At 42.0% G+C, this 21,793-nt stretch overlaps 1 protein-coding gene across 6 annotated transcripts in view; it reads right to left on the minus strand.

The window, feature by feature from the left end:
* Positions 1-21,057, minus strand: part of SAG (S-antigen visual arrestin) — a 55,237-nt gene extending 34,180 nt beyond the window's left edge. Inside the window, exons 1-4 of one of the 6 annotated variants that reach the window (XM_056564607.1) lie at positions 20,955-21,057; positions 4,583-4,662; positions 3,689-3,749; positions 3,486-3,530 (exon numbers count right to left, since the gene is read on the minus strand). In XM_056564607.1, coding sequence (XP_056420582.1) covers positions 3,486-3,530; positions 3,689-3,749; positions 4,583-4,639 — 163 coding nt within the window. In that variant the 5' untranslated portion in view covers positions 4,640-4,662; positions 20,955-21,057. Of the gene's footprint in view, positions 1-3,485; positions 3,531-3,688; positions 3,750-4,582; positions 4,663-6,779; positions 6,858-12,439; positions 12,500-20,077; positions 20,453-20,654; positions 20,724-20,954 lie in introns of those variants that run through there. The other 5 variants (XM_056564610.1, XM_056564611.1, XM_056564605.1 and 2 more) reach the window with 5 other exon arrangements.
* Positions 21,058-21,793: the final 736 nt, after the last annotated feature.

Genomic DNA, 21,793 nt, shown 5'->3' on the forward strand with positions numbered 1-21,793 from the left:
CACTGCATAGGAGGTAATACTCACATGTCCCCGCCGCTCCGGACCCGTCACCGCTGCCCTGGATGTCGCTCCATCGCTGTCGCCGTGTCCCCGTCGCTCCGGAACGTCTCTGCTGCCGGCCGAGTATCCTCGCTCTCCGTCGCCGTCATCACGTTGTGACGCACGTACGCGACGACGTGATGACGAGGAAGGAGAGCGCCGGCCATACAGGGGATCCCTGAACGGAGAAGACACCGAGGAGGCAGGTAAGGTCCCTCCCGGTGTCCTGTATGCACTAACCCGGCTATTCAGTCGGGCTGTTCGGGACCGCCGCGGTGAAATCGCGGCGGTCCCGAACAGCCCGACTGAACAGCCGGGTTAGTGTCACTTTCCCTTCAGACGCGGTGGTCAGCTTTGATCGCCGCGTCTGAAGGGTTAATACAGGGCATCACCGCGATCGGTGATGTCCTGTATTAGCCGCGGATCCCGGCCGTTGGTGGCGGCAGGGACCGCCGCGAAAGGGGTGTATTCGCCGTATAAGACGCACCGACTTTTTCCCCCCAGTTTTGGGGAAGAAAAAGTGCGTCTTATACGGCGAAAAATACGGTAAGTATTCTGATGTTCTAGATCAGTGTTTCCCAACCAAGGTGCCTCGAGGTGTTGCAAAACTACAACTCCCAGCATGCCTGCACAGCAAAAGGCTGCCAAAGGCTGTCAAGGCATGCTGGGTGTTGTAGTTTTGCAACACCTGGAGGCACCCTGGTTGGGAAACACTGTTCTAGATGGCACCAAATACCCAATTAGGAAGTGAAAAATATACATAATCGACAGCCTTTCTTCCACTTGATAAAATTAGAACCTACTGGAATAAAGGGATGGGGCATCTCTGTTCAAAGCAGAAAAAAATGAACCGGCACTATATTAAATAAGATTATGGATGGAATGGATTGCACTCCAGGGTAGGGGTCATATCTAAGATTGGGAACTCAGACGAAGCTGATCCATCACTGAAACACAATGACAGTAAAAATAAAAAATAAATAAGAAATGGGAGGTATATTAACTCTCATTAATGCCTAAGGGGTGGTTGGCTCTGTAGCCTAAAAATCCATTTCCCCGCCTCTTTCATGAGGGCCTTATCTATATTTCCCTTTCTGGTACAAAGCTTCAATTGGCAGAAGCCAACAAACTGCAAGTCCTGTAATCTTCCACTGTGGGCTGCATGCATAAGCCTTGCAGATGTTAAAGGGGTACTCCGGTGAAAACCTTTTTTCTTTTAAATCAACTGGTGGCAGAAAGTTAAACATATTTGTAAATTACTTCTTTTAAAAAATCTTAATCCTTCCAGTACTTATTAGATGCTGAATGCTACAGAGGAAATTCCTTTCTTTTTGGAACACTGATGACATCACGAGCACAGTGCTCTCTGCTGACATCTCTGTCCATTTTAGCAACCATGCATAGCAGATGTATGCTAAGGGCAGCATGGTGGCTCAGTGGTTAGCACTGCTACCTTGCAGTGCTGGGGACTTGGGTTCAAATCCCACTAAGGACAACAATAAATAAAGCGTTATTATTATTATTATAATAACGTAGCAGAGAGAACTGTGGTCGTGATGTCATCAGAGAGCATTCCAAAAAGAAAAGAATTTCCTCTGTAGTATTCAGCAGCTAATAAGTACAGGAAGGATTAAGATTTTTTAATAGAAGTAATTTACAAATATGTTTAACTTTCTGCCACCAGTTGATTTAAAAGAAAAAAGGTTTTCACCGGAGTACCCCTTTAAGACATCATACAGAGAAATCCCTGTGTGGTCTTGCACACATAGGGCATGTACATTTGGCAATATAAACAATGTTCTGGGTACTGCAGTTAATAAACTGTCGTATCTGGTACTTTCGCCGGTCCACAGGATTCACCAATACTTTAATTTTTGGTACAAACTGGCAAAACCTGCAGTGACCACAGGGATATGATCCAATTGTCTTGTTGGTTAACCAGGTTCTCTTGCCTACCTTCGATGATAAGTGACCAATTGTACCAATTGATCTCTCAAGCTGGGTCCTTTAAGGAAAGTCAGTCTAGGTCTTGTCCTGATGACTGGTAACAGGTCCTGAACCCTAGACAATGGATGCCAATGTCTTTGCATGATTGCCATTACCTTATCGGTGTAACCGTTATACGTGCCAACTCATTGTTTTGGAGTCTGTTTAAAATCCGAGATTGGGCTAAAAGCTCCCTTCACTCACTGTTCTGGGCTCAGTGAAAGGCCTTCTTAAGACAACTACAGGGACAGCCTCGATGCCGGAATCTATGATATAAATGATCACTCTCATGCAAGAATCTGGTAGTCATATTGCTTATGTAATAAGTTAGGTGATTGTCTGTAATCCGAGGCCACTACTGACAAGGCCATTAGGGGTGATTATAAATACCCCCCTTGTCCATTGCCAACATAGCCTCTTGAGAACACCGTTTTAATGGCGAATCATGATGAGGAGGGCATGACAGACACATTTTAAAGTAACTCTGTAATAGAGCTTAAAGGAGTACTCCACTGAAAAACATTTTCTTTTTAATCAACTGGTGCCAGAAAGTTAAACAGATTTGTAAATTACTTCTATTAAGAACTCCCAATCCTTCCAGTACTAATCAGCTGCAGTATAATACACAGGAAGTTCTTTTCTTTTTTAATTTCCTTTCTGCCTGACCACAAGTGCTATCTGCTGACACCTCTGTCCATGTCAGGAACTGTCCAAAGCAGGAGCAAATCCCCATAGCAAACCTCTTTTGCTCTGGACAGTTCCTAACATGGACAGAGGTGTCAGCAGAGAGCACCTTTGGTCAGGCAGAAAGGAAATTCAAAAAGAAAAGAACTTCCTGTGTATTATACAGCAGCTGATAAGTACTGGAAGGATTGGGATTTTTTAATAGAAGTAATTTGCAAATCTTGTAGAATAACAAGGATCGTCAGCTCACCCGATTTTCTGCACGGCAAGAAGACCTCCAATTCAGGAAAAAAAATGTATGTTGCTTATCCAGGAGGTTTTATCGTTTGTATTTTTAGACGCCATGTCGAAGTTTTATATGGATTACGAATAAAGGCGAAGTTTAATATACCGCTGGCTCCTGAACTTTTTTTCCTAATTTGCAAATCTGTTTAACTTTCTGGCACCAGCTGATTTAAAAGAAAATGGATTCCAGTGGAGTACCCCTTTAAGCGGTATACTGCAGTGCCGTTCACCTTTTCATTACAGGGAGCATACCCTGAATAGTACACGTGACAATTGTTACACATCTCTATTACAGTACAAAGTTTTTAATTTATCTTTTGTTGGGGGGGTTTATTGATACAATGGAATAACAGTTACAATTTAGGGGAAGATATTTAGGGGTGTTTTTCCCACCGTGCCACGACCCTGGGGTTTGGTTTATTACAGAACAGGACGGAGCATAATGACAATGTGAACCTAGCTTTAGCTTCTACTTAGGTGTCACCACTTACCTTTCTTGCCCTTAAGAAGGTCAGGGTCAACTAAAACCACTCCATCTGAGGGAAACAAAAAGAGGAAATCATCCAAATCAGTAGAGACATAACACCATTATTAATCTATGTATCCTGCCTAGGATGCTGCAGGTCAATACTATCGTCTACGGTGAACATTCTCCAATGTCCTGATCTTTGTCCACACCTATTCCCCTGCTTACCTACTGGATCCACAGATTCCACGTGATCAACGTAATCTCTTTTGCCCAGGTATACACTCACCTGTGGGAGAAAATAAGACAATGAGTTTCCCGTTTGTGAATTCCATATACATACATTTCACATATACTTCTATTTTTGGCTTTGTTTCTACTAATAAACGAATATCAGGTCAGGGAAATTGAGGAAGCATGCAGCCTATCTACAGTCCATGTCTGCTGCAACAAACGCAGAATACAGACTGCTGCAAAGGCAGCCAGTATAAAGAGTCCGATAAGACAAGGGTTGATGAAGTCACTGTCATGAAGGAAAGATTTCGAGTAGGTTATATGTATACCTTAACAATTTTCAAAATGGTCTATAAAAAAGGGAATTTGCTATAAGGAGTCTTAAAATTGCTCACGCTCGCATCATTTTATAGGGCAATATATTGATATACATTTATACACGGTATGAGGCAGCACAAAAGAATATATGCCTAGCAAGTTTATGCTACAGGCTTATAGTTTATTATGTGTATATACCATTATATAATTCCATTGCTTTGTAGATATACTGTAAAGGGGTACACTCCTGCCCCAGCGAGCGGCGGGGGTCATGACGCCATGACCACGTCCCTCATGACATCATGCCACGCCCCTTCAATGCAAGTCTATGGGAAGGGGCGTGGCGGCAGCCACGCCCCTTCCATAGACTTGCATTGAGGGGGCATGACATGAAACCCCAAGGGGCGTGGTCATGGCATCACGACCCCTGCCAGCTGCGGGACCCCACGATCAGACATCTTATCCCTTATCCTTTGGATAGGGTATAAGGTGTCTAGGGGCGGAGTAGCCCTTTAAGAAAGTACAAGACAAAACAAGACAATGAATAGGCACATAGAGAGGACTACTGACCGCTTTGTCACGGGAGGTTTTCTTGTAGATGACATGTCTGGATTTCTTATCACTCATTTTGCTGGGTGTTTGTTATAGGCCTGTTGATATAGACAGATAAGACTTTAAATATTAGATCATTTTATGTTTGTATTTTCTTTGTCTCACAGAAAACTTAAGCCTGTGTATATGTAAATTAAAGGGGTTATCCAGGAATCAAAAAATAGAGAGGATTACTTTCAAAAACCCCTCCCTGACTGTCTCCAGGTTGGGTGGGGTTTTACAACTTGGCTCTATTCACTTCAATGGTACAGAGCTGCAGAACCACACCCAACCTGGAGACAGACAGTGAGTGGTTTTTGAAAGTAATCATCTCTGTTTTTTTTATTCCTAGATAACCCCTTTAATGACTGTATATTTAAAGAAACAAAATCAACAAAAGTGACCACTCTGTAATCAAACATAACAATGAAAGCATTTTATTAATTTATTTTCCATTGGTTACAGTTAGAGATGAGCGAAGGTACAGTACTTCTCTTCTGCACGAACCTTGGGGCTTGGCGGTTGCTGACTTTAGCCTGCATAAATTAGTTCAGTTTTCAGGTGCTCTGGTGGGCTGGAAAAGGTGGATACAGTCCTATGAGAGTCTCCTAGGACTGTATCCACCTTTTCCAACCCAGTGGAGCACCTGAAACCTGAACTAATTTATGCAGGCTAAAGTCAGCAACCGCCGAGCCCCGAGGTTAGTGCAGAATCTAAGTACTGTAACTTCGCTCATCTCTAGTTACAGTACCAACATATTTTGCAGTGAGGTACACAGATCACCATCACTCACATCATTCCCTGTCCCCAGCGGGGATCATTATGTAATTTTATTACTTCAGACACTCTGGGGCAAAGTCATGGTAAGCCCATTAGACAATTAGCATGGTTTTGGATACAACTTACCCTTAAGGACAATATTTGGGTATAAAGCTAGCCATACTTCCCTCTAAACATGCACTCTTGTTTTTATTTTGGCAAATAAAAAACCCAGACTGGCACATCACGTTCTGATCTGGCATAAGACTAGCGGGGGTCTAGCTCTCCCAGATTTCCTTGCCTACTATCTAGCCGTGATTCTCAATAGGGTCCTTGACTGCTTTCATCACCGCTGTGACAAACAGTGGCTCCAATTTGAGACAGCGATCCCTGATGTGGCTCCCCCGCTACTCTTCTTCCGTTTCTACCGTGCCTCATGACCTTCCCCCATTTTAGCCTCCATAGCCTGAGCCTTGGCCACTTACATGAAGCACTCTACCCCCTTTCGCCCTGAAGGGCCACTGACACCCTTATTTGGCAATCCTGCCTTCCCACCCGCCTGCTCTTCCAGCTCATTCTTAAACTTCCCTAGAGACTCGGGAGTGACCTTTCTCGATATAGTGACCTCGTCATCATTACGACCACTTTCAGATCTCCCCGACTCCTCTACATTCCTTTCAATACTTGCAACTTTGCCACTTTTACACCACAAACGTGCAAACATTGCGACTACATAGACCGTTTACCAAGTTTGAACACTTATGCACTCTGCGGGAAGCGGTACCACACGGTATTAGTGTACTCTATCCCCTTGTGCTTGTCATGTACACAGCTAAACCACTCCCGTACAGACAGGGTTGGGAAAACGAACTGGGACGTCTAATCTCTGACGCGGACTGGGATGTAGCTCTGACCCGGTGCCACCGTACCTCCATCTCGTGCAAAGCCCAGGAGACTAATTATAAAGTCTTGACAAGATGGTACAGGGTCCCAATGCTCCTGGCTAAGTTCTACCCCGGGGTTCCTGCAATGTGTTGGAGGTGCGGGACTGCTAGTGGCTCGATGCTCCATACCTGGCTGTCATGTCCCTTACTTGCCAGCTTCTGGAGACATGTTCAAGACATAATATTCTGTATGACGTCCATTAATTTACCACATACACCTGAAACCTTGCTCCCCTTCATATTGCCGCTGCGTTTGTCGTGGGTTACGGCCAGACTAATTTCTTTCCTCCTCCTGGTGGCTAGAATAGTGATCCCTCATCTGTGGAAGTCTTCGCCCCCCCCCACCACTATCTCTCATCCTGGCTACAGGAAGTGGGACACCTTAACGGGATGGAGGAGCTACTAGTGAACTCCCCTAGTCAACTGTCCAGATTAGAGATGAGCGAACTTAGTAAATTTGATTCGTCACAAACTTCTTGGCTCGGCAGTTGATCACTTATCCTGCATAAATTAGTTCAGCTTTCAGGTGCTCCGGTGGGCTGGAAAAGGTGGATACATTCCTAGGAAAGAGTCTTCTAGGACTGTATCCACCTTTTTCAGCCCACGGGAGCACCTGAAAGCTGAACTCATTTATGCAGGAAAAGTCATCAACTGCCGAGCCGAGAAGTTCGTGACGAATCGAATTTACTGTAAGTTCGCTCATCTCTAGTCCAGATATATCGCAGTCTGGAGTCCCTGAACCTCATTCCTTGCCTCCACAGATTATGCATCCTTGCACTTGGCCAATTGATACCTGAGTGCAGCTCCACAGCGGGGTAAGTCCGTTTCCTCATTCCTTCATCTCGCCTTGTCCTCTCTTCACCTCCCTACTGCTTCCTGCTCCTGTCCCTTTCTCTTCCATCTCTCTGTTTCTTCTACTGGCTGACTTTAGCTTTTGTTTCATTTTTTAAGTTAATGACGCATAATACGAATACGAAGGTCGCGTTTATTGCTTCCTCACTTGTTCTCATAACTTTGAACCAAGCACTCACATGACTAGGACCTGAGGTGCCTTACTCTTCTCACTAGACCTTGTTTTGTCCCGTGACTGTTGCCAGCTTGCTGATGCAGACCATTGTAGTGCCCTAATGCCTACCATTCAGTACCTGTTACATGTGTCTTTTCTCTTTGTATTTTGTTGAAATTTTTTTATAAAAAGGTTACTTTGAAAAAATAAAAACCATGCACTCTCGGGTCAGCCAGCTGCGCATTTACAGTATATGTCAAAAAACAATCGGGTGTGATGAAATACAACATGCCCAGTCTTTATCTGACGGAATAACTGCTATTGGGGGAAGACTGGGAGGCCCTATATGCATTAAATCATGCAGAATCCTGCTAATATTATTCTTTGGCATCCTCCATATTCTGGAACTTGTTACCCCAACCTTTCAGATTCTCACCCACCTTTAAAAGCAACCTGAGAACCCATCTCTTTACAAAAACCTACAATCCCTGCTACCACAACACCACCACGTATCTCAAATACTCTCTTTTTGCCCCTTCCCATGTACATTGTAAGCCATCAGGGTCAATGCCATCTCTGCCTCTAGTCCAGTGGTCTCCAGCAAAACTACAACTCCCAGCTGGCCCTGACAGTTTCGAGACTATAACTGAATTATCTGTCACTCATTTAGGTCATGTTGACTGCACTTGTTCTGGTATTATATTTAAAGGGGTACTCCACTGCCCCAGCATTCGGAACATTTTGTTCCGAATGCTGGGTGTGGGCTGCAGGGGTCGTGACGTTACGGCCACGCCCCGTTACATCACACCACGCCCCCTCAATGCAGGTCTATGGGTGGCAGCCATCATGCCCTCTCCCATAGACTTCCATTGAGGGGCAAGGCCGTGACTTCACGACCCCCGCAGCCCGCACCCAGCATTCAGAACAAAATGTTTTGAATGCTGGGGCAGTGGAGTACCCCTTTAAAGAGGACAAGTGGTCATTTCTAAAGCATTTTTCTATCTATGTATAGATTGCTTGGGGGGGGGGGGTCGATCTGCCATCCCTGAACTCTTCCTCCCTTACTATACTGTGCAGTGTGCAAGCATGTGTCATGGGAGAGCACACAGCCCTGTATCCAATCACTACCTGTGGCTTTTTTTCTCCTCTCTTTGTACCTACCTGCAACTAGAGCCTTGCAAGCACAAAGCATAATCCTATACTTGGGTACCCTTGCACCTTAAGTCTGTACCAGAGCCACTGCAAAATGGGACAGGTCAGCCCCGAGCCAAAAAGACGACCTCTAGTGGTGGCCATGATATGGTAATGTTTTAATGAGAAAAAAAAAGTGCAGATTTGGTAAATGAAGTAGATTACAAAGATGATTTCTGAGCTATATTCTACTACATATTAAGAGTTTTGCATTGTGACAGGGCCCATTTAAGGATTTGTATTAAAAGAATACGTTAATAATTGTAAACAATTAAAATTGATCAACAAACTAAACATTTGGTCACATGTTTCCTACATCTCAGAAAGAACATACTTTGTCTCGAACATTTTCTCTAACAAACTGTAAAGCATTCTCTGTAGATTGCATAACCAGGTGCTTCTAAATCACACCATTCTTGTGCCATTTTTTTTATTCCAGAAACCATTAGATTGGACTTGTTATTAGATATAATATTCAATAAAAGAAAATTTTTATTTTAAAGGCCCTTTTAAAATTGTTAAAACGACATTAAAGAATGTATAAAAATGAGTCCACATGAGCAGTAGGTATACCTTGTTTAAACAATACAATATATTCCTGTATATATCGCATCGTATACAATGGAAACCAGGAGGTCATATGATACATGATAGACATCTTATGTAAAATCATGGTCTACCATGATGGGTTGGTTACCTGATATGTATTTTGCCGGTTGTTTTAAGGCACCTTTCTTCATTTCCTCTTTCGCTGCTGTTTACTTTTGCTGTATACTATGCATCACAATTTCTTTGAGGGTTGGTCATTTTGTGAACCTTTTGCACTTGCTGCTGTGATATATTTTGGAAGGTATCATATGATCTACTTGTTTGCCCTGTATTTGTATATGATGTGATACATGCAGGAATGCACTGTAAGATTTACACAAAGTATTCTCACCATTTATGTGTGGACTTCATTTTATACAATCTTGAATCTTTAATATCCTTTTAATACATTTTAAATATAATTTATTTGGTTTATTTAGCCCTGCATTTCTTTATTTCTCTGGTACTCGGTTGCCTGAACTTTCCCTATACACTAGGAATTTCCCTATCCACTAGGAATTCTTTGATAAGTGTTATTATATTAACCAATATAAACCATTATCATAACATTCCTTTGCATAAAAAAAACAAATTGGATCAATGATATAGCTTCAAAGAGATAATAAAACTATGAAAAATAAAATTAAAGGGGTACTCCGGTGCTTAGACATCTTATCCCCTATCCAAAGGATAGGGGATAAGATGCCTGATCGCAGGAGTCCTGCCGCTGGGGACCCAGGATCTTGCATGCGGCACCCCGTTTGTAATCAGTCCCCGGAGCGTGTTCGCTCCGTGTCTGATTACTGTCGATCATTGGGCCGGCGGTGTGTGACATCACACCTCTGCCCCCGTGTGACCTCACGCTCCGCCCCTCAATGCAAGTCTATGGGAGGGGGCGTGACAGCTATCATGCCGCCTCCCGTAGGCTTGCATTGAGGGGCGGAGCGTGACGTCACACGGGGGCGTAGGCATGACGTCACACGCCGTCGGCCCTGTGGTTTGCCGGGAATCAGACCCGGAGCGAACACGCTCCGGGGACTGATTACAAACGGGGTGCCGCATGCATGATCCCGGGGGTCCCCAGTGGCGGGATTCCCGCGATCAGGCATCTTATCCCCTATCCTTTGGATAGGGGATAAGATGTCTAAGCACCGGAGTACCCCTTTAAAGATATATTTTAGGCTAGTCTCTGAGTTGTATTCAGTAAAACTTTAGGAGGTCCAAGCTTTGCAGCCATAAGAAGAATACTAAAATGTCTCATCACTGCCATTGGATACCATAGATACCAGCTTTAGTCGGGTCAGCCTGGTTCCAGATAAGTATTTCAATTCTAAGATATTTGATGAAAAAATACAGTATATGATCCTAAATTCATATGAATTGAAAAACCATAATTATTTCATCCTGCAGAAATTGTCAGAAAAAACATTTCAATAGGAGGTGTTAAGCAAATATCCAATTATTTATCAATTATTTGAATAGATAAAATAGCATTGTATTTAATAAGCATATATTTGTATAAAATAAAAGAACCAGTCCCTGTCCCTTTTTTTTCCACACAAGCATAATATGGAGGGACTTTTGTCTCCTGAACTGACAGCTATCAGATTGCGTCTTTAGACTTGGGATTTGCGCAGAAGTTTTAACAATCTTTATTGCATGGACCTGTAATGAAGCACCAATAGCTTGCTATTGAAAAAAAATACTTGATGTATAAAATCAGAGGTATTCTTTCCTAGAAGCAATATGGCTCATAAAGACAGTATATAGCGTCACAAAAAAATTAATTGCCCTCATTAACAGCTCATAGATGTAACCCAAGATACCCTTGAACTAGAAAAGGTATAAAGGCATGCAAGTAAGCTAATATGGCGCATGGAATGAGAGAAACAGGCGCTCCATAGAGTAGTAACGTAAGAACCCGTGGTAAAATAATTATTATACAAATGACTTGCTCGCCCTGGGTGGTTGTGCAAATTCATACACAACAATGATGTAAGCGTAGGATAATAGTAGATCGACTGCTGCCCTCCGGTAGATATTTGCAGTGTAGAATAAGGCTTCAAAGGAACCCGGCTCAATCGGCGCTGAACGACCACAACAGGTGAACAGTTAAAAGGAATTTATTTGACCAGAATGCAACGCGTTTCGCTGCGCATGCGCAGCGAAACGCGTTGCATTCTGGTTAAATAAATTCCTTTAACCGTTCACCTGTTGTGGTCGTTCAACGCCGATTGAGCCGGGTTCCTTTGAAGCCTTATCCTACACTTCAAATATGGGGCATGGGGCATAGTTATGAAGAACTATTTAAATAATTAAATTTGTTTAGTCTTAAGAAAAGTCGTTTAATGAACAACTGAAGTATATAAATAGCAAGTAAAACTCCCTGGAGAAAAAAAGTCTACCTCAGGAACTGATCACAGCAAAAACATCAGGGTTTCACAACAGGCTAAGACAAGAACAAAATATCATGAATGAATATGTAAAAATATGGAAGCACATCCTATTCCGTTCATCCACCCGTACCCCTTCACTTGCTCCACCTTCTCCTCTGCCTTGGTTGGACTTGATGGACATGTGTCTTTTTTGCAACCATACTATGTAACTATGACTTAAGCCTTTAACATATATGAACCCATTAGATTATCTACACTAAACTGATGCAAATACTAGAAAGGGAAAGGAAAGGGAATAGTGGTCAATAGTAGTCAATATGACAAAAAAGATAGCAACGCTTTAACATGTAACGTAGTATGCAAGTAATCAAATGAGGAACAGAAATTAACATTCCGCCTATACAGTAAAACTATTGACAAAGTCATAATACGGAAGTCATGAGTAGTATAAGTTACAACTGAACTATACAGTGTCTGGCCATTCAGAGGTAGATCAATACCATCAGCTTTATCTTCTTTAAAGCAGTCATTCCACATAAAATACCATAAGATCATACCATACTTTGAATTATTGTTAGTATTCTAATAAAAAATCTTGTATTTGTGTAAACAATATTTTAGACATGCTGTGTATAGAATCCCCTTTCATTAAGTGGTGCATTAAACCAGAAATACCAAGCCATTCCTTTCTAGTAGTGTATCTGTGCCAGCCAACCTGATAAGGCAGATAAGAATGCACTTCAGATCAATTACTATGACAAAAAAGTTATGTAAACTCACTAAGCAAAACTAAAACAAGGACAAAATTAATACAAATAAAACGTCAGCTTTAGTGGACTAACACAGAAAATTAAAGAAAAAGTAAGACAGTAGTAATGGTCTAGTAGAACTATATGTTACAAGCATTTACGGCCTGCATTAGTAATCAAAACCAACATAAGATGTCTCTTACTATGAAGACAGGTACAAGGTCAGCAGATAAAGCTCTGAGGTCCAGCAGAACGCAGAAATTTACTCTCAGCCACAGGTTTCAGCAGCTGAATTTGTAGCAGCAGTAGGAGGGTAGGGAGGAGAAATCCCATTAATCCCTAGTGGACTGTGTGAAAGAAGCAGGATTAGGAGATGAGCCAGAAGTATCTGTGTCAGCACCAAGGAGCATTAACACGAGGCTCTAGGACACAGGATGGGGGATACTGTGGCATGGTCATTGGTGGCCAATACATGTATCTTCCATACCCATCGCAGGTGAGCATGGAGGTCAAAACAAAACCTTGTGTTGAGGTGTCTTAATATTCATGGACATTTGACTCCACCATTTGACTCATCAGTTAAGTCAGCACAGAGCAGAACCAGTACGTCTTCAGACATTACTTATATTACTTCTCAGCTTTAATTCTTAAAAGGGCACTGCCATTAAAACTAATTTTTGCTATTGCACTCCATATGGTAAATAAAAAATCTTTCTAATGTGCTTTGTTTAAAAAAATAAAAAAAGTTTTCTGTTTTATTTGTGTTTAAAAAAGATGCTGCTAGGTGTCTCCCTACTTGTCCAGAGCACATTTCCCCCCATCTGATGCACAGACTTTGGACTCCTGCCTGGCAGAAGTCCAAAATCAGTGTGTGTGTGTGTGTGTGTGTGTGTGTGTGTGTGTGTGTGTGTGTGCGTGCGTGCAGCCTTAGCCAATCATGGCTCATCTCACACTGAACTGCTCTGGGCTGTGTGTAGCAGAGTGAGGGAGGAAGTTCTCCCCCTGTAGGGCTTCTGATGATGTCACACCTGCTAGGGAACGCCCCTTCCCAGTCTGTGAATCTGACTGAGACAGAATGGAGAATACAGAGCAATATCCAGGTAGAAAATAAAAAATAAAGGCAAGGGGTGGTTTATCATGATGGGGCAGTGAATTGGGGGGGATTATAACATTTAACAAGATCATGACAGGTACTTTTTAACTCTTTTCTTTCTCCATCAGGAATCTGCATTTCACTCCCCTTCTATGCCAGAGACTTATATAAGAATGTCCCAGCAGTTCAAAATAATACTAATAAGTATTAAGACCCTTTCACTTTTTTACATTTTATAATGCAGCCTTGTGCTAAAATAACAATAAATTAAAGTGCCCCTCACTCCATCATTCTGACCTCAATACCCCATAATGACAAAGTGTAATAAATTATAAAAGATCCCTGACATTCTGACCCTTTACTCAGTACTTAGATGAAGCACCTTTAAGCAGTGATTGCAGTCTCCAGTCTGTTTTGGGGATGATGCCACAAAGTTTGTTTGCCTGGATTGGGGAATTTTCTGCCATTCTTTTCTGCAGATCCTCTTAAGCTTTGTCAGGTTGGACAGCTATCTTCAGGTTTCTGCAGAGATGTTAAATTGGCTGTGTGCTTAGAGTCAATGAGGGAGAGTTATCAAAAACCTGCGCAGAAGAAAGTTGACCAGTTGCCCATAGCAACCAATCAGATAGCTTCTTTCATTTTTAAAGAGGCCTCTTTTCCTGAAATTTCTTTCCTTCAAGATCATCCATGCCCTGGAAGATGTTCGGTCTCCCTCAAGCAGGGAGAAAAGTGCACTGCTGTGTTGGCATGCTGCCCAGAAGTTGAGTGTCACGGAGTGAGGGTAGGTGATAAAAGGGATCTGCTGGGATGGCATCTTTAATTATACTGTCCCTAGTGGTCTAGGGTATAGAAGGGGTTAATGTAAGTATCCCTGGTGAAGGGCAGTGGAATTGTTACTCTTTTATAGCAGGGGATCCACTGGTTTTTCCCTCTCCAGGTTTCAGTGTGGCCCTGGTTGTATCTTTGTGCACTGATAATACAGATGAATGCAGGGAGGGAATAGAAAGGACTTTATACCTGTAACTGAATGACTACATAGTTCTCTCTATGATCAGGCACAGCATCCATTAAGGGAGTCAGTGTTAATGTGGTGAGGGGGGCCTTGGCTTTGGTGCCCAGCTACAGCTGTAACTCCTGGAAGATAAACCCTTGAAAGTTTACAACAATATTTTTTTTTTTTATTGCTCTAGCATCATACGGTCCCCGCTTTGATAGCTTAAAGGGGTACTCCAGTGGAAAACATTTTTTTTCAAATCAACCGCTGCCAAAAAGTTTAAAAGATTTGTAAATGACTTTAATCCTTCCAGTACTTATCAGCTGCTGTATACTACAGAGGAAGTTGTATAGTTCTTTTTTGCCTGACCACAGTGCTCTCTGCTGACACCTCTTTCCATGTCAGGAACTGTCCAGAGCAGGAGCAAATCCCCATAGCAAACTTATCCTGCTCTGGACAGTTCTTGATATGGACAGAGGTGTCAGCAGAGAGCGCTGTGGTCAGACAGAAAGGAAATTCAAAAAGAAAAAAACTTCCTGGGGAGCATACAGCAGCTGATAAGTCCTGGAAGGATTAGGATTTTTAAATAGAAGTGATTTACAAATCTGTTTAAACTTCTAGCACCAGTTGATTTAAAACAAAAAAAAAATTCCACCATAGTACCCATTTTAAATATAAATATAGCTTGCCCAACAAGGAGTTTTTCAAATTCCTACAAGTCAGAGATTGCTTACGCACACGTAATTTCGACAACTGTTCTTCTGTTTCTAAACCGAGAGGCATTTCCTTCTAAAACACAATATTGAACAACAAAAAGATGTTCTCTGATTCGCTCTACTAAGAACAATAGTCAGTAGATCTCCAAGTAAACATTCCTCCGCCCAACCCCCCCCGCCCCCGCCCCCCCATCAGTGGATGGTATGTTTTTACTTAAATTATTTTAACACTTCTAAGGCTTTAATTATTCTGTAGTGCAAAACGCCAGGAAGCCATCACCAAGACATTTCTTAGGTGGTGCTTCATCCCTTCTTGGCTTCACAGGATCTATCCAACCAGGGCCAGCACTACCATAAGGCAGCTTACGCAGCTGCCTTAAGTGGTGGGGTGAGCACAGAAGAGTTAATGTCTATATAACTCACAGTTACCAGACACTGGAAGCAGACTACAATTCCCCATGTAAGTTCACTGATCATGTTATTGTTTTCTTCCCAGTGGAGAAATTATTAGCTTTACAATCTCATACTCTTCCAAAGTTTCTAAGATCCTGGGAAGCCTGGATTACTAGAAAGTACTGCCAAAATTAACCCCCACTATACCAGAATACACCAGTAGATGCCCACACACTGCAAGGTGTCCTAAATTACTATTAGTTGTTTTCTGTGGAAAACCTAACTTCCGAAAAAAAACATTGAATAACCTCCATGTGTACTATGTTTTAGATTTACTGTTCTACTGCCAATTTTTTAAAGCTTACCTTATCTTACCTTTCTTTTTGCTCACATAGTGGGCATTTCCCAGCAGGCATGACATCACTGAAGCCTGCTGGGGGACCACTTCCGCCCTCACATGGTTGCAGTGCTGTGATGAATAGAAGACCTCAGACTCTGTGCATGTTTAAGTCTGTGTTGCTATCAGTGAGGCTCTCCTGAAGCTTTCTGTGGAGCTCTGAGTTTGGTCTCCGGCCAGGCCAGGAGGAGACCAAACTCACTATATTAATTGTGGCAGGGAACGTTTTTCTATTACATTTTAAACATATTTATGTTGATAATTTTAAAAGCAAGTGAATGGGAAAGTGTCTGCTAATTACACAAGGAACACTATACTAAAAGTTTAATTTGGTGACAGGTACTCTTTAAGGTATTTTTTCAGTTTATTTAACTGCTTGTCATGTTTATCTTGATGTATCTTTGTTTGGCATTGTTCATGTGTCTTTTGGAAAATTGCTAAAGTAGATTTACCATAAGACACCTGAAAAAACGCCAGTGCAATTTCCTGTGTCTGGCTTTTTCCTGGCGTTTTTTCATTTGTGTGGAAATTGCATTTTTGGCCCCTTTGGCGTTTTTTTTTTGGTAACCAAAATTTGTTGGGTACCAAAAAAAAAAAAAAAGGATGCAGTAGTGATGGAAAAAAATGTATTTAACGAAATTTATATTTTTTATACCGAATTTTTTTTAATTTTTTAATAAAGTGTGTGTGTGTTTAACTTTTTTTTCTCTATTTTTTGACATTTTTTAGGTAGTACTACTACTCCCAGCATGGAACAGACTGTTCCATGATGGGAGTAGTAGTACCTGTACTCATAGACATATCGCCCGATGCGATTGTCCATTATATAGCAGAGATGCGAAGCAGCTCTATACAGCGCTTGCACACATATCTGCACTATACTCTGGCCAGTGATGTGAATAGAACATCACTTATTCATATTTCATCAGAGTGGGGATTGGCCGGATGGTTGCAGCCAATCACAGCTCTCAGAGGGAAATATGAATGAGTGATGTTTCTGACTAGAGTATAGTGTATAGTGCAGAGATGCGAGCGCTGTATAGAGCATCTCCACATCTCTGCAATAGATAGGACGATCACAGCGCGGATGTCAGTAGGATGTTGGGAGCTGTAGTACCTGCAGTTAAGGAAAGATCACAGTGAATGTCTCTCCTGACACCCACTGTGATCCTTCTGTATAATGTATAGATGCGGCCGGCCGCTCTTCTATGGTCTCCTGCACTGCCATATATATATACATCTATTCATATTTCCTGCAGAGAGCTGTGATTGGCTGGAACCATCTAGCCAATCACAGCTCTCTGAGGGAAATACGAATAGGGGTATATATACGGCAGTGCAGGGGACCATAGAAGAGCGGCCGGACGCATCTATAAATTATGCAGAAGGATCGCAACGGACCAGGGGCGATCTGTCAATTAGTACAGTTTCTACTACTCCCATCATGGAACAGTGTGTGTTCCATGCTGGGAGTAATAGTAGCACCTAAAAAATAAAGAATAAACACACACTACATTTTTATTATTCTTGGCTATATTTTTAGTGCCCTGCCCGTCGCCACATAAATTGATCCTCGTTTAAAAATAAATAAAAATTTTGTTATAAAAAAGATACATTTCGTTAAATACAAATTTTTCCATCACTACTGCTTTTTTTTTTTTTTTAATGGTACCCTACGAAATTTTATTAAAAAAGGTATCTCCATCACTTTTTTGGATCGCTAAAGTCCAAAAGAGAATAAAAAGCGCCTGAAAAAACGCCAAAGTTAAAACCCACATAGTGTTTTTCTTGGTGTTTTTTTTTTTTTACTCCCATAGACTTCTATGGGACAAACACGCCACGATTTCCGGGGAAAAAATGCCAGTGGCTCAACATGCTGCAATTTTGGAAAACCACCAAGGAGCTGAAAAATGCCAAAAGAGAGTGAAAAAACGTCAAAAGGATTTAAAAAAACGCCAAAGTGGCATAATATTTTTGTGATTTCTCATTGATTTACAGCTAACATCTGGCCGCAGCGTTTTTTGGCCGAAAAAACGTCATGCGGCAGAATTGGCGTTTTTCTTGCCGTTCCCCCCCCCCCCCCCAAAAAAAAAGTAGAAACTTAGCCTCAGGTGTTTGCAATGTTTTCCATCAGGTATACTGTATAACGGTGTCATATAAATGAACATACTTAAGTCTTAACTTCTTTACTTAAAAAAAAGAGGCGGAGAGGGGAGGAAAAATAATAAACTGCTGCAGCAAAGGGACACATGGATCCGGATTATAAATAAATCACTGCACCAATATTTACAATGGCACTACATATACAGTATACATTTCCTATCATTTCATTTCTATTGCTCCTATGCAGACAATACATCTCCATGGTACAGGTTACCAACAAAGCCTTTCCAGTCTAATACTGCAGTCATATTTCCTTCCATGTGTCCCCCTACTTTATGTTTACACACGTCTAGTAGGTTAGTAAGCATCGTATACCGTATTTTTCGCCGTATAAGACGCACTTTTTCTTCCCCAAAACTGGGGAGAAAAAGTCGGTGCGTCTTATACGGCGAATACACCCCTATCGCGGCGGTCCCTGCGGCCATCAACGGCCGGGACCCGCGGCTAATACAGGACATCACCGATCGCGGTTTTGCCCTGTATTAACCCTTCAGACGCGGCGATCAAAGCTGACCGCCGCGTCTGAGGGGAAAGTGACACTAACCCGGCTGTTCAGTCGGGCTGTTCGGGACCACCGCGATCTCACCGCGGCGGTCCTGAATAGCCGGGTTAGTGCTTACAGGACACCGGGGGGGACCTTACCTTCCTCCTCGGTGTCTTCTCCGTTCAGGGATCCCCTGTATGGCCGGCGCTCTCCTTCCTCGTCGCGTACGTGCGCAACGACGTGATGGCGGCGACGGAGAGTGAGGATACCCGGCAGCAGAGACGTTCCGGAGCGACGGGGACACGGCGACAGCGATGGAGCGACATCCAGGGCAGCGTTGACGGGTCCGGAGCGGCGGGGACACGTGAGTATTACCTCCTATGCAGTGGTCTTCAATCTGCGGACCTCCAGATGTTGCAAAACTACAACTCCCAGCATGCCCGGACAGCCAACGGCTGTCCGGGCATGCTGGGAGTTGTAGTTTTGCAACATCTGGAGGTCCGCAGGTTGAAAACCACTATTGGGTTTAAAATCTTTATTTTTTTAGATTTTGCCCCTAAAAATTGGGTGCGTCTTATACGCCGGTGCGTCCTATAGGACGAAAAATACGGTAATTGGCAGGAGGAGTATGACTGCAGAAGTACATTGTACAGTCTTTCTTTGTTGGCTGTTATCATGGAGAAACATTGGTCTGTATAGAAGATAAAGAAATAAAACTATAGGAAATGTTAATATCTTACAACAGACTTGTTTTATTTCTCATTTTAAATGCATTTAAATCAAAAGTGGTTGCCAAGGTAGAAATAGCCTTATATATACACAACTAAAGTGAACAGTATACGGAATTGCCAGAAGTCCCATAGACTTGCATTGCAAGTCTATGGGACATCTGTAAATTCTATAGAGCACAAGCGTTAGTGGCCAAGAACGGTGAGATGGGATATGCTGATTCCTGCTTCCATTAAAGGGGTACTCCCGTGGAAAACTTTTTTTTTTAAATCAACTGGTGCGAGAAAGTTAAACAGATTTGTAAATCACTTCTATTAAAAAATCTTAATCCTTCCAGTACTTTTTTGGGGCTGTATACTAAAGAGAAATCCAAAAAAGAAATGCATTTCCTCTGATGTCATGACCACAGTGCTCTCTGCTGACCTATGCTGTCCATTTTAGGAACTGTCCAGAGCAACATATGTTTTCTATGGGGAATTTCTCCTACTCTGGACAGTTCCTAAAATGGACAGCAGAGGTCAGCAGAGAGCACTGTGGTCATGACATCAGAGGAAATGCATTTCTTTTTTGGATTTCCCTTTAGTATACAGCCCCTAAAAAGTACTGGAAGGATTAAGATTTTTTAATAGAAGTAATTTACAAATCTGTTTAACTTTCTGGCACCAGTTGATTTAAAAAAAAAAAAAAGTTTTCCACGTGAGTACCCCTTTAAGCAAAGGCAGCTATATTAGAAATATAGGCTAATACAACTGGTATCGCTTGAACAGGACCACGGTTTGGGTAGGTGACACCTCATCATTATCCGGTTCATACGCACTATAACCCTGTGAATTGGCTTTAGTGCGGGAGTACTGGCTGGAAATTTCTCTTACCTGTTACCAAAGTCAATGTGTAGCCCCAGCCTTAACAGTACACGTTTGTATACTTTTAGAGAATAGCTTTTGTAATTGACTTATGTAGGTTTTCGATTTTATTAGGTTAGTTTCACTCCACATTTGTGCTGTATGTTTGCTGTACGCATCAGGTAATCTCCCTTTGTATATGGTATACCTAGCCATAGACCCCCCCTCTTATGGGTGCGATTGTGGCTTTAGTATGAGTGGCTCTCATCAGGGGTTTCCATTTATTCAGTTTTCAGAATAACAATGCCAAATATATGTCATATATAAAAAAAAATAATGGTCCTAGCTCAGCAAATACATGTTCTCATAGCCAAATAATTAAGTTAGCTACACTATTCAGCAACATCACATGGGGATGTCCAGAGGAAAACTTGCTGAGTTGCCCATAGAAACCAATCAGATCACTTCTTTCATTTTGCAGAGGCCTTTTCAAAAATGAAAGAAGCGATCCGATTGGTTGCTATGGGCAACTTTTCCTTTGGACCAGTTTTGATAAATCTGCCCCAGTGTCCAGATATAAAGTAGTGCATGTATGGTTATTTCTTACCATTGTCCAGTCTCTGTGTGCTTTCTTTTTTCCCATTGTATCTTTCTATGTTGATCTATAAAGGGCCAGATATTATCTCCCAAGAGTGTACAGTGAAACCTCGCAAAATGATCACCTCTTTGAGCTTAACACTTTCTTATCCAGACCAGATTTCATGTGACGGATTTTCAGACCACCATACATTATACACATTTTCATTGAGAAGACCACCACCACATAAGACCACTTTTCAATACAACTTTGGATGGTCTTCTGAAAGAGGTTTCACTGTATACTGGTGTTCAGTAGCTGGGTACTTACCTTCGCTTCATGATACTTGGGATAGCTGTGAATTTCTTCCTGCTATAGGAAATCAGGGCAGATGCTGTCAAGCTATCCCTATGGTTACTGTTTGAGCTCTGCCGTATGGTGACACATGTAATAGGTAGGATGCCAATATAACAAAGTAGAGCCCACCTGGGTATATGAAATGTTCAAACAAGAGCTACGATTATTTCACTTTGAGATTTGCTCATAAAGCTGGATTATATATATTATACTGTTTATAATGGTGCTTTACGTTAACTTTTATCAATCATCTTACAAACGATTTGTAAATCTTCATTGACCCTAGCACACCTGACCTTATAGCCAGCTTTAGTCATGGACCTACATATAATCTTCCCATAATCCTTGTGATTAAGTAAGGATAGAGTCAGGCACACATGTAAGACATATACTTGAGCCTTCAGTAACCTGTCAGGAGGGAGATCCTACGCCCAGCTCTTTATTTACCAACTACAGATGAGAGAATCCATTCTCAACAAATAGAATTAGCTCCAAATCCAAAACTATTTGTTTTAGGCGAATCATATGGTGCCCTATGAAGATCTCTTTGGGTACAGTGAAAAGTGCATACAGCAGCAGGGATTCCTGCATGTGATAGGAGTCCTTTACACTTTGGAATCCAAATAGAAAAAATTGTGGTAAATTTTTGGGAGATTCACTCACTTCTGTACCTCCTTGTACCCTACCATTTGGTTTATGGATGTAGAATATGTTTTATGATCCGTCACTAGAGTAGAGGAGAGTTAAACCATAGGAGTTCTTTAGTAGGATGTTTTCTATTGTTAATGTTTCTCTATGAAGATATAGTAAAC

Source organism: Hyla sarda, chromosome 3 (assembly GCF_029499605.1).
Source record: "Hyla sarda isolate aHylSar1 chromosome 3, aHylSar1.hap1, whole genome shotgun sequence".
NCBI classification, from domain to species: Eukaryota; Metazoa; Chordata; class Amphibia; order Anura; family Hylidae; genus Hyla; species Hyla sarda.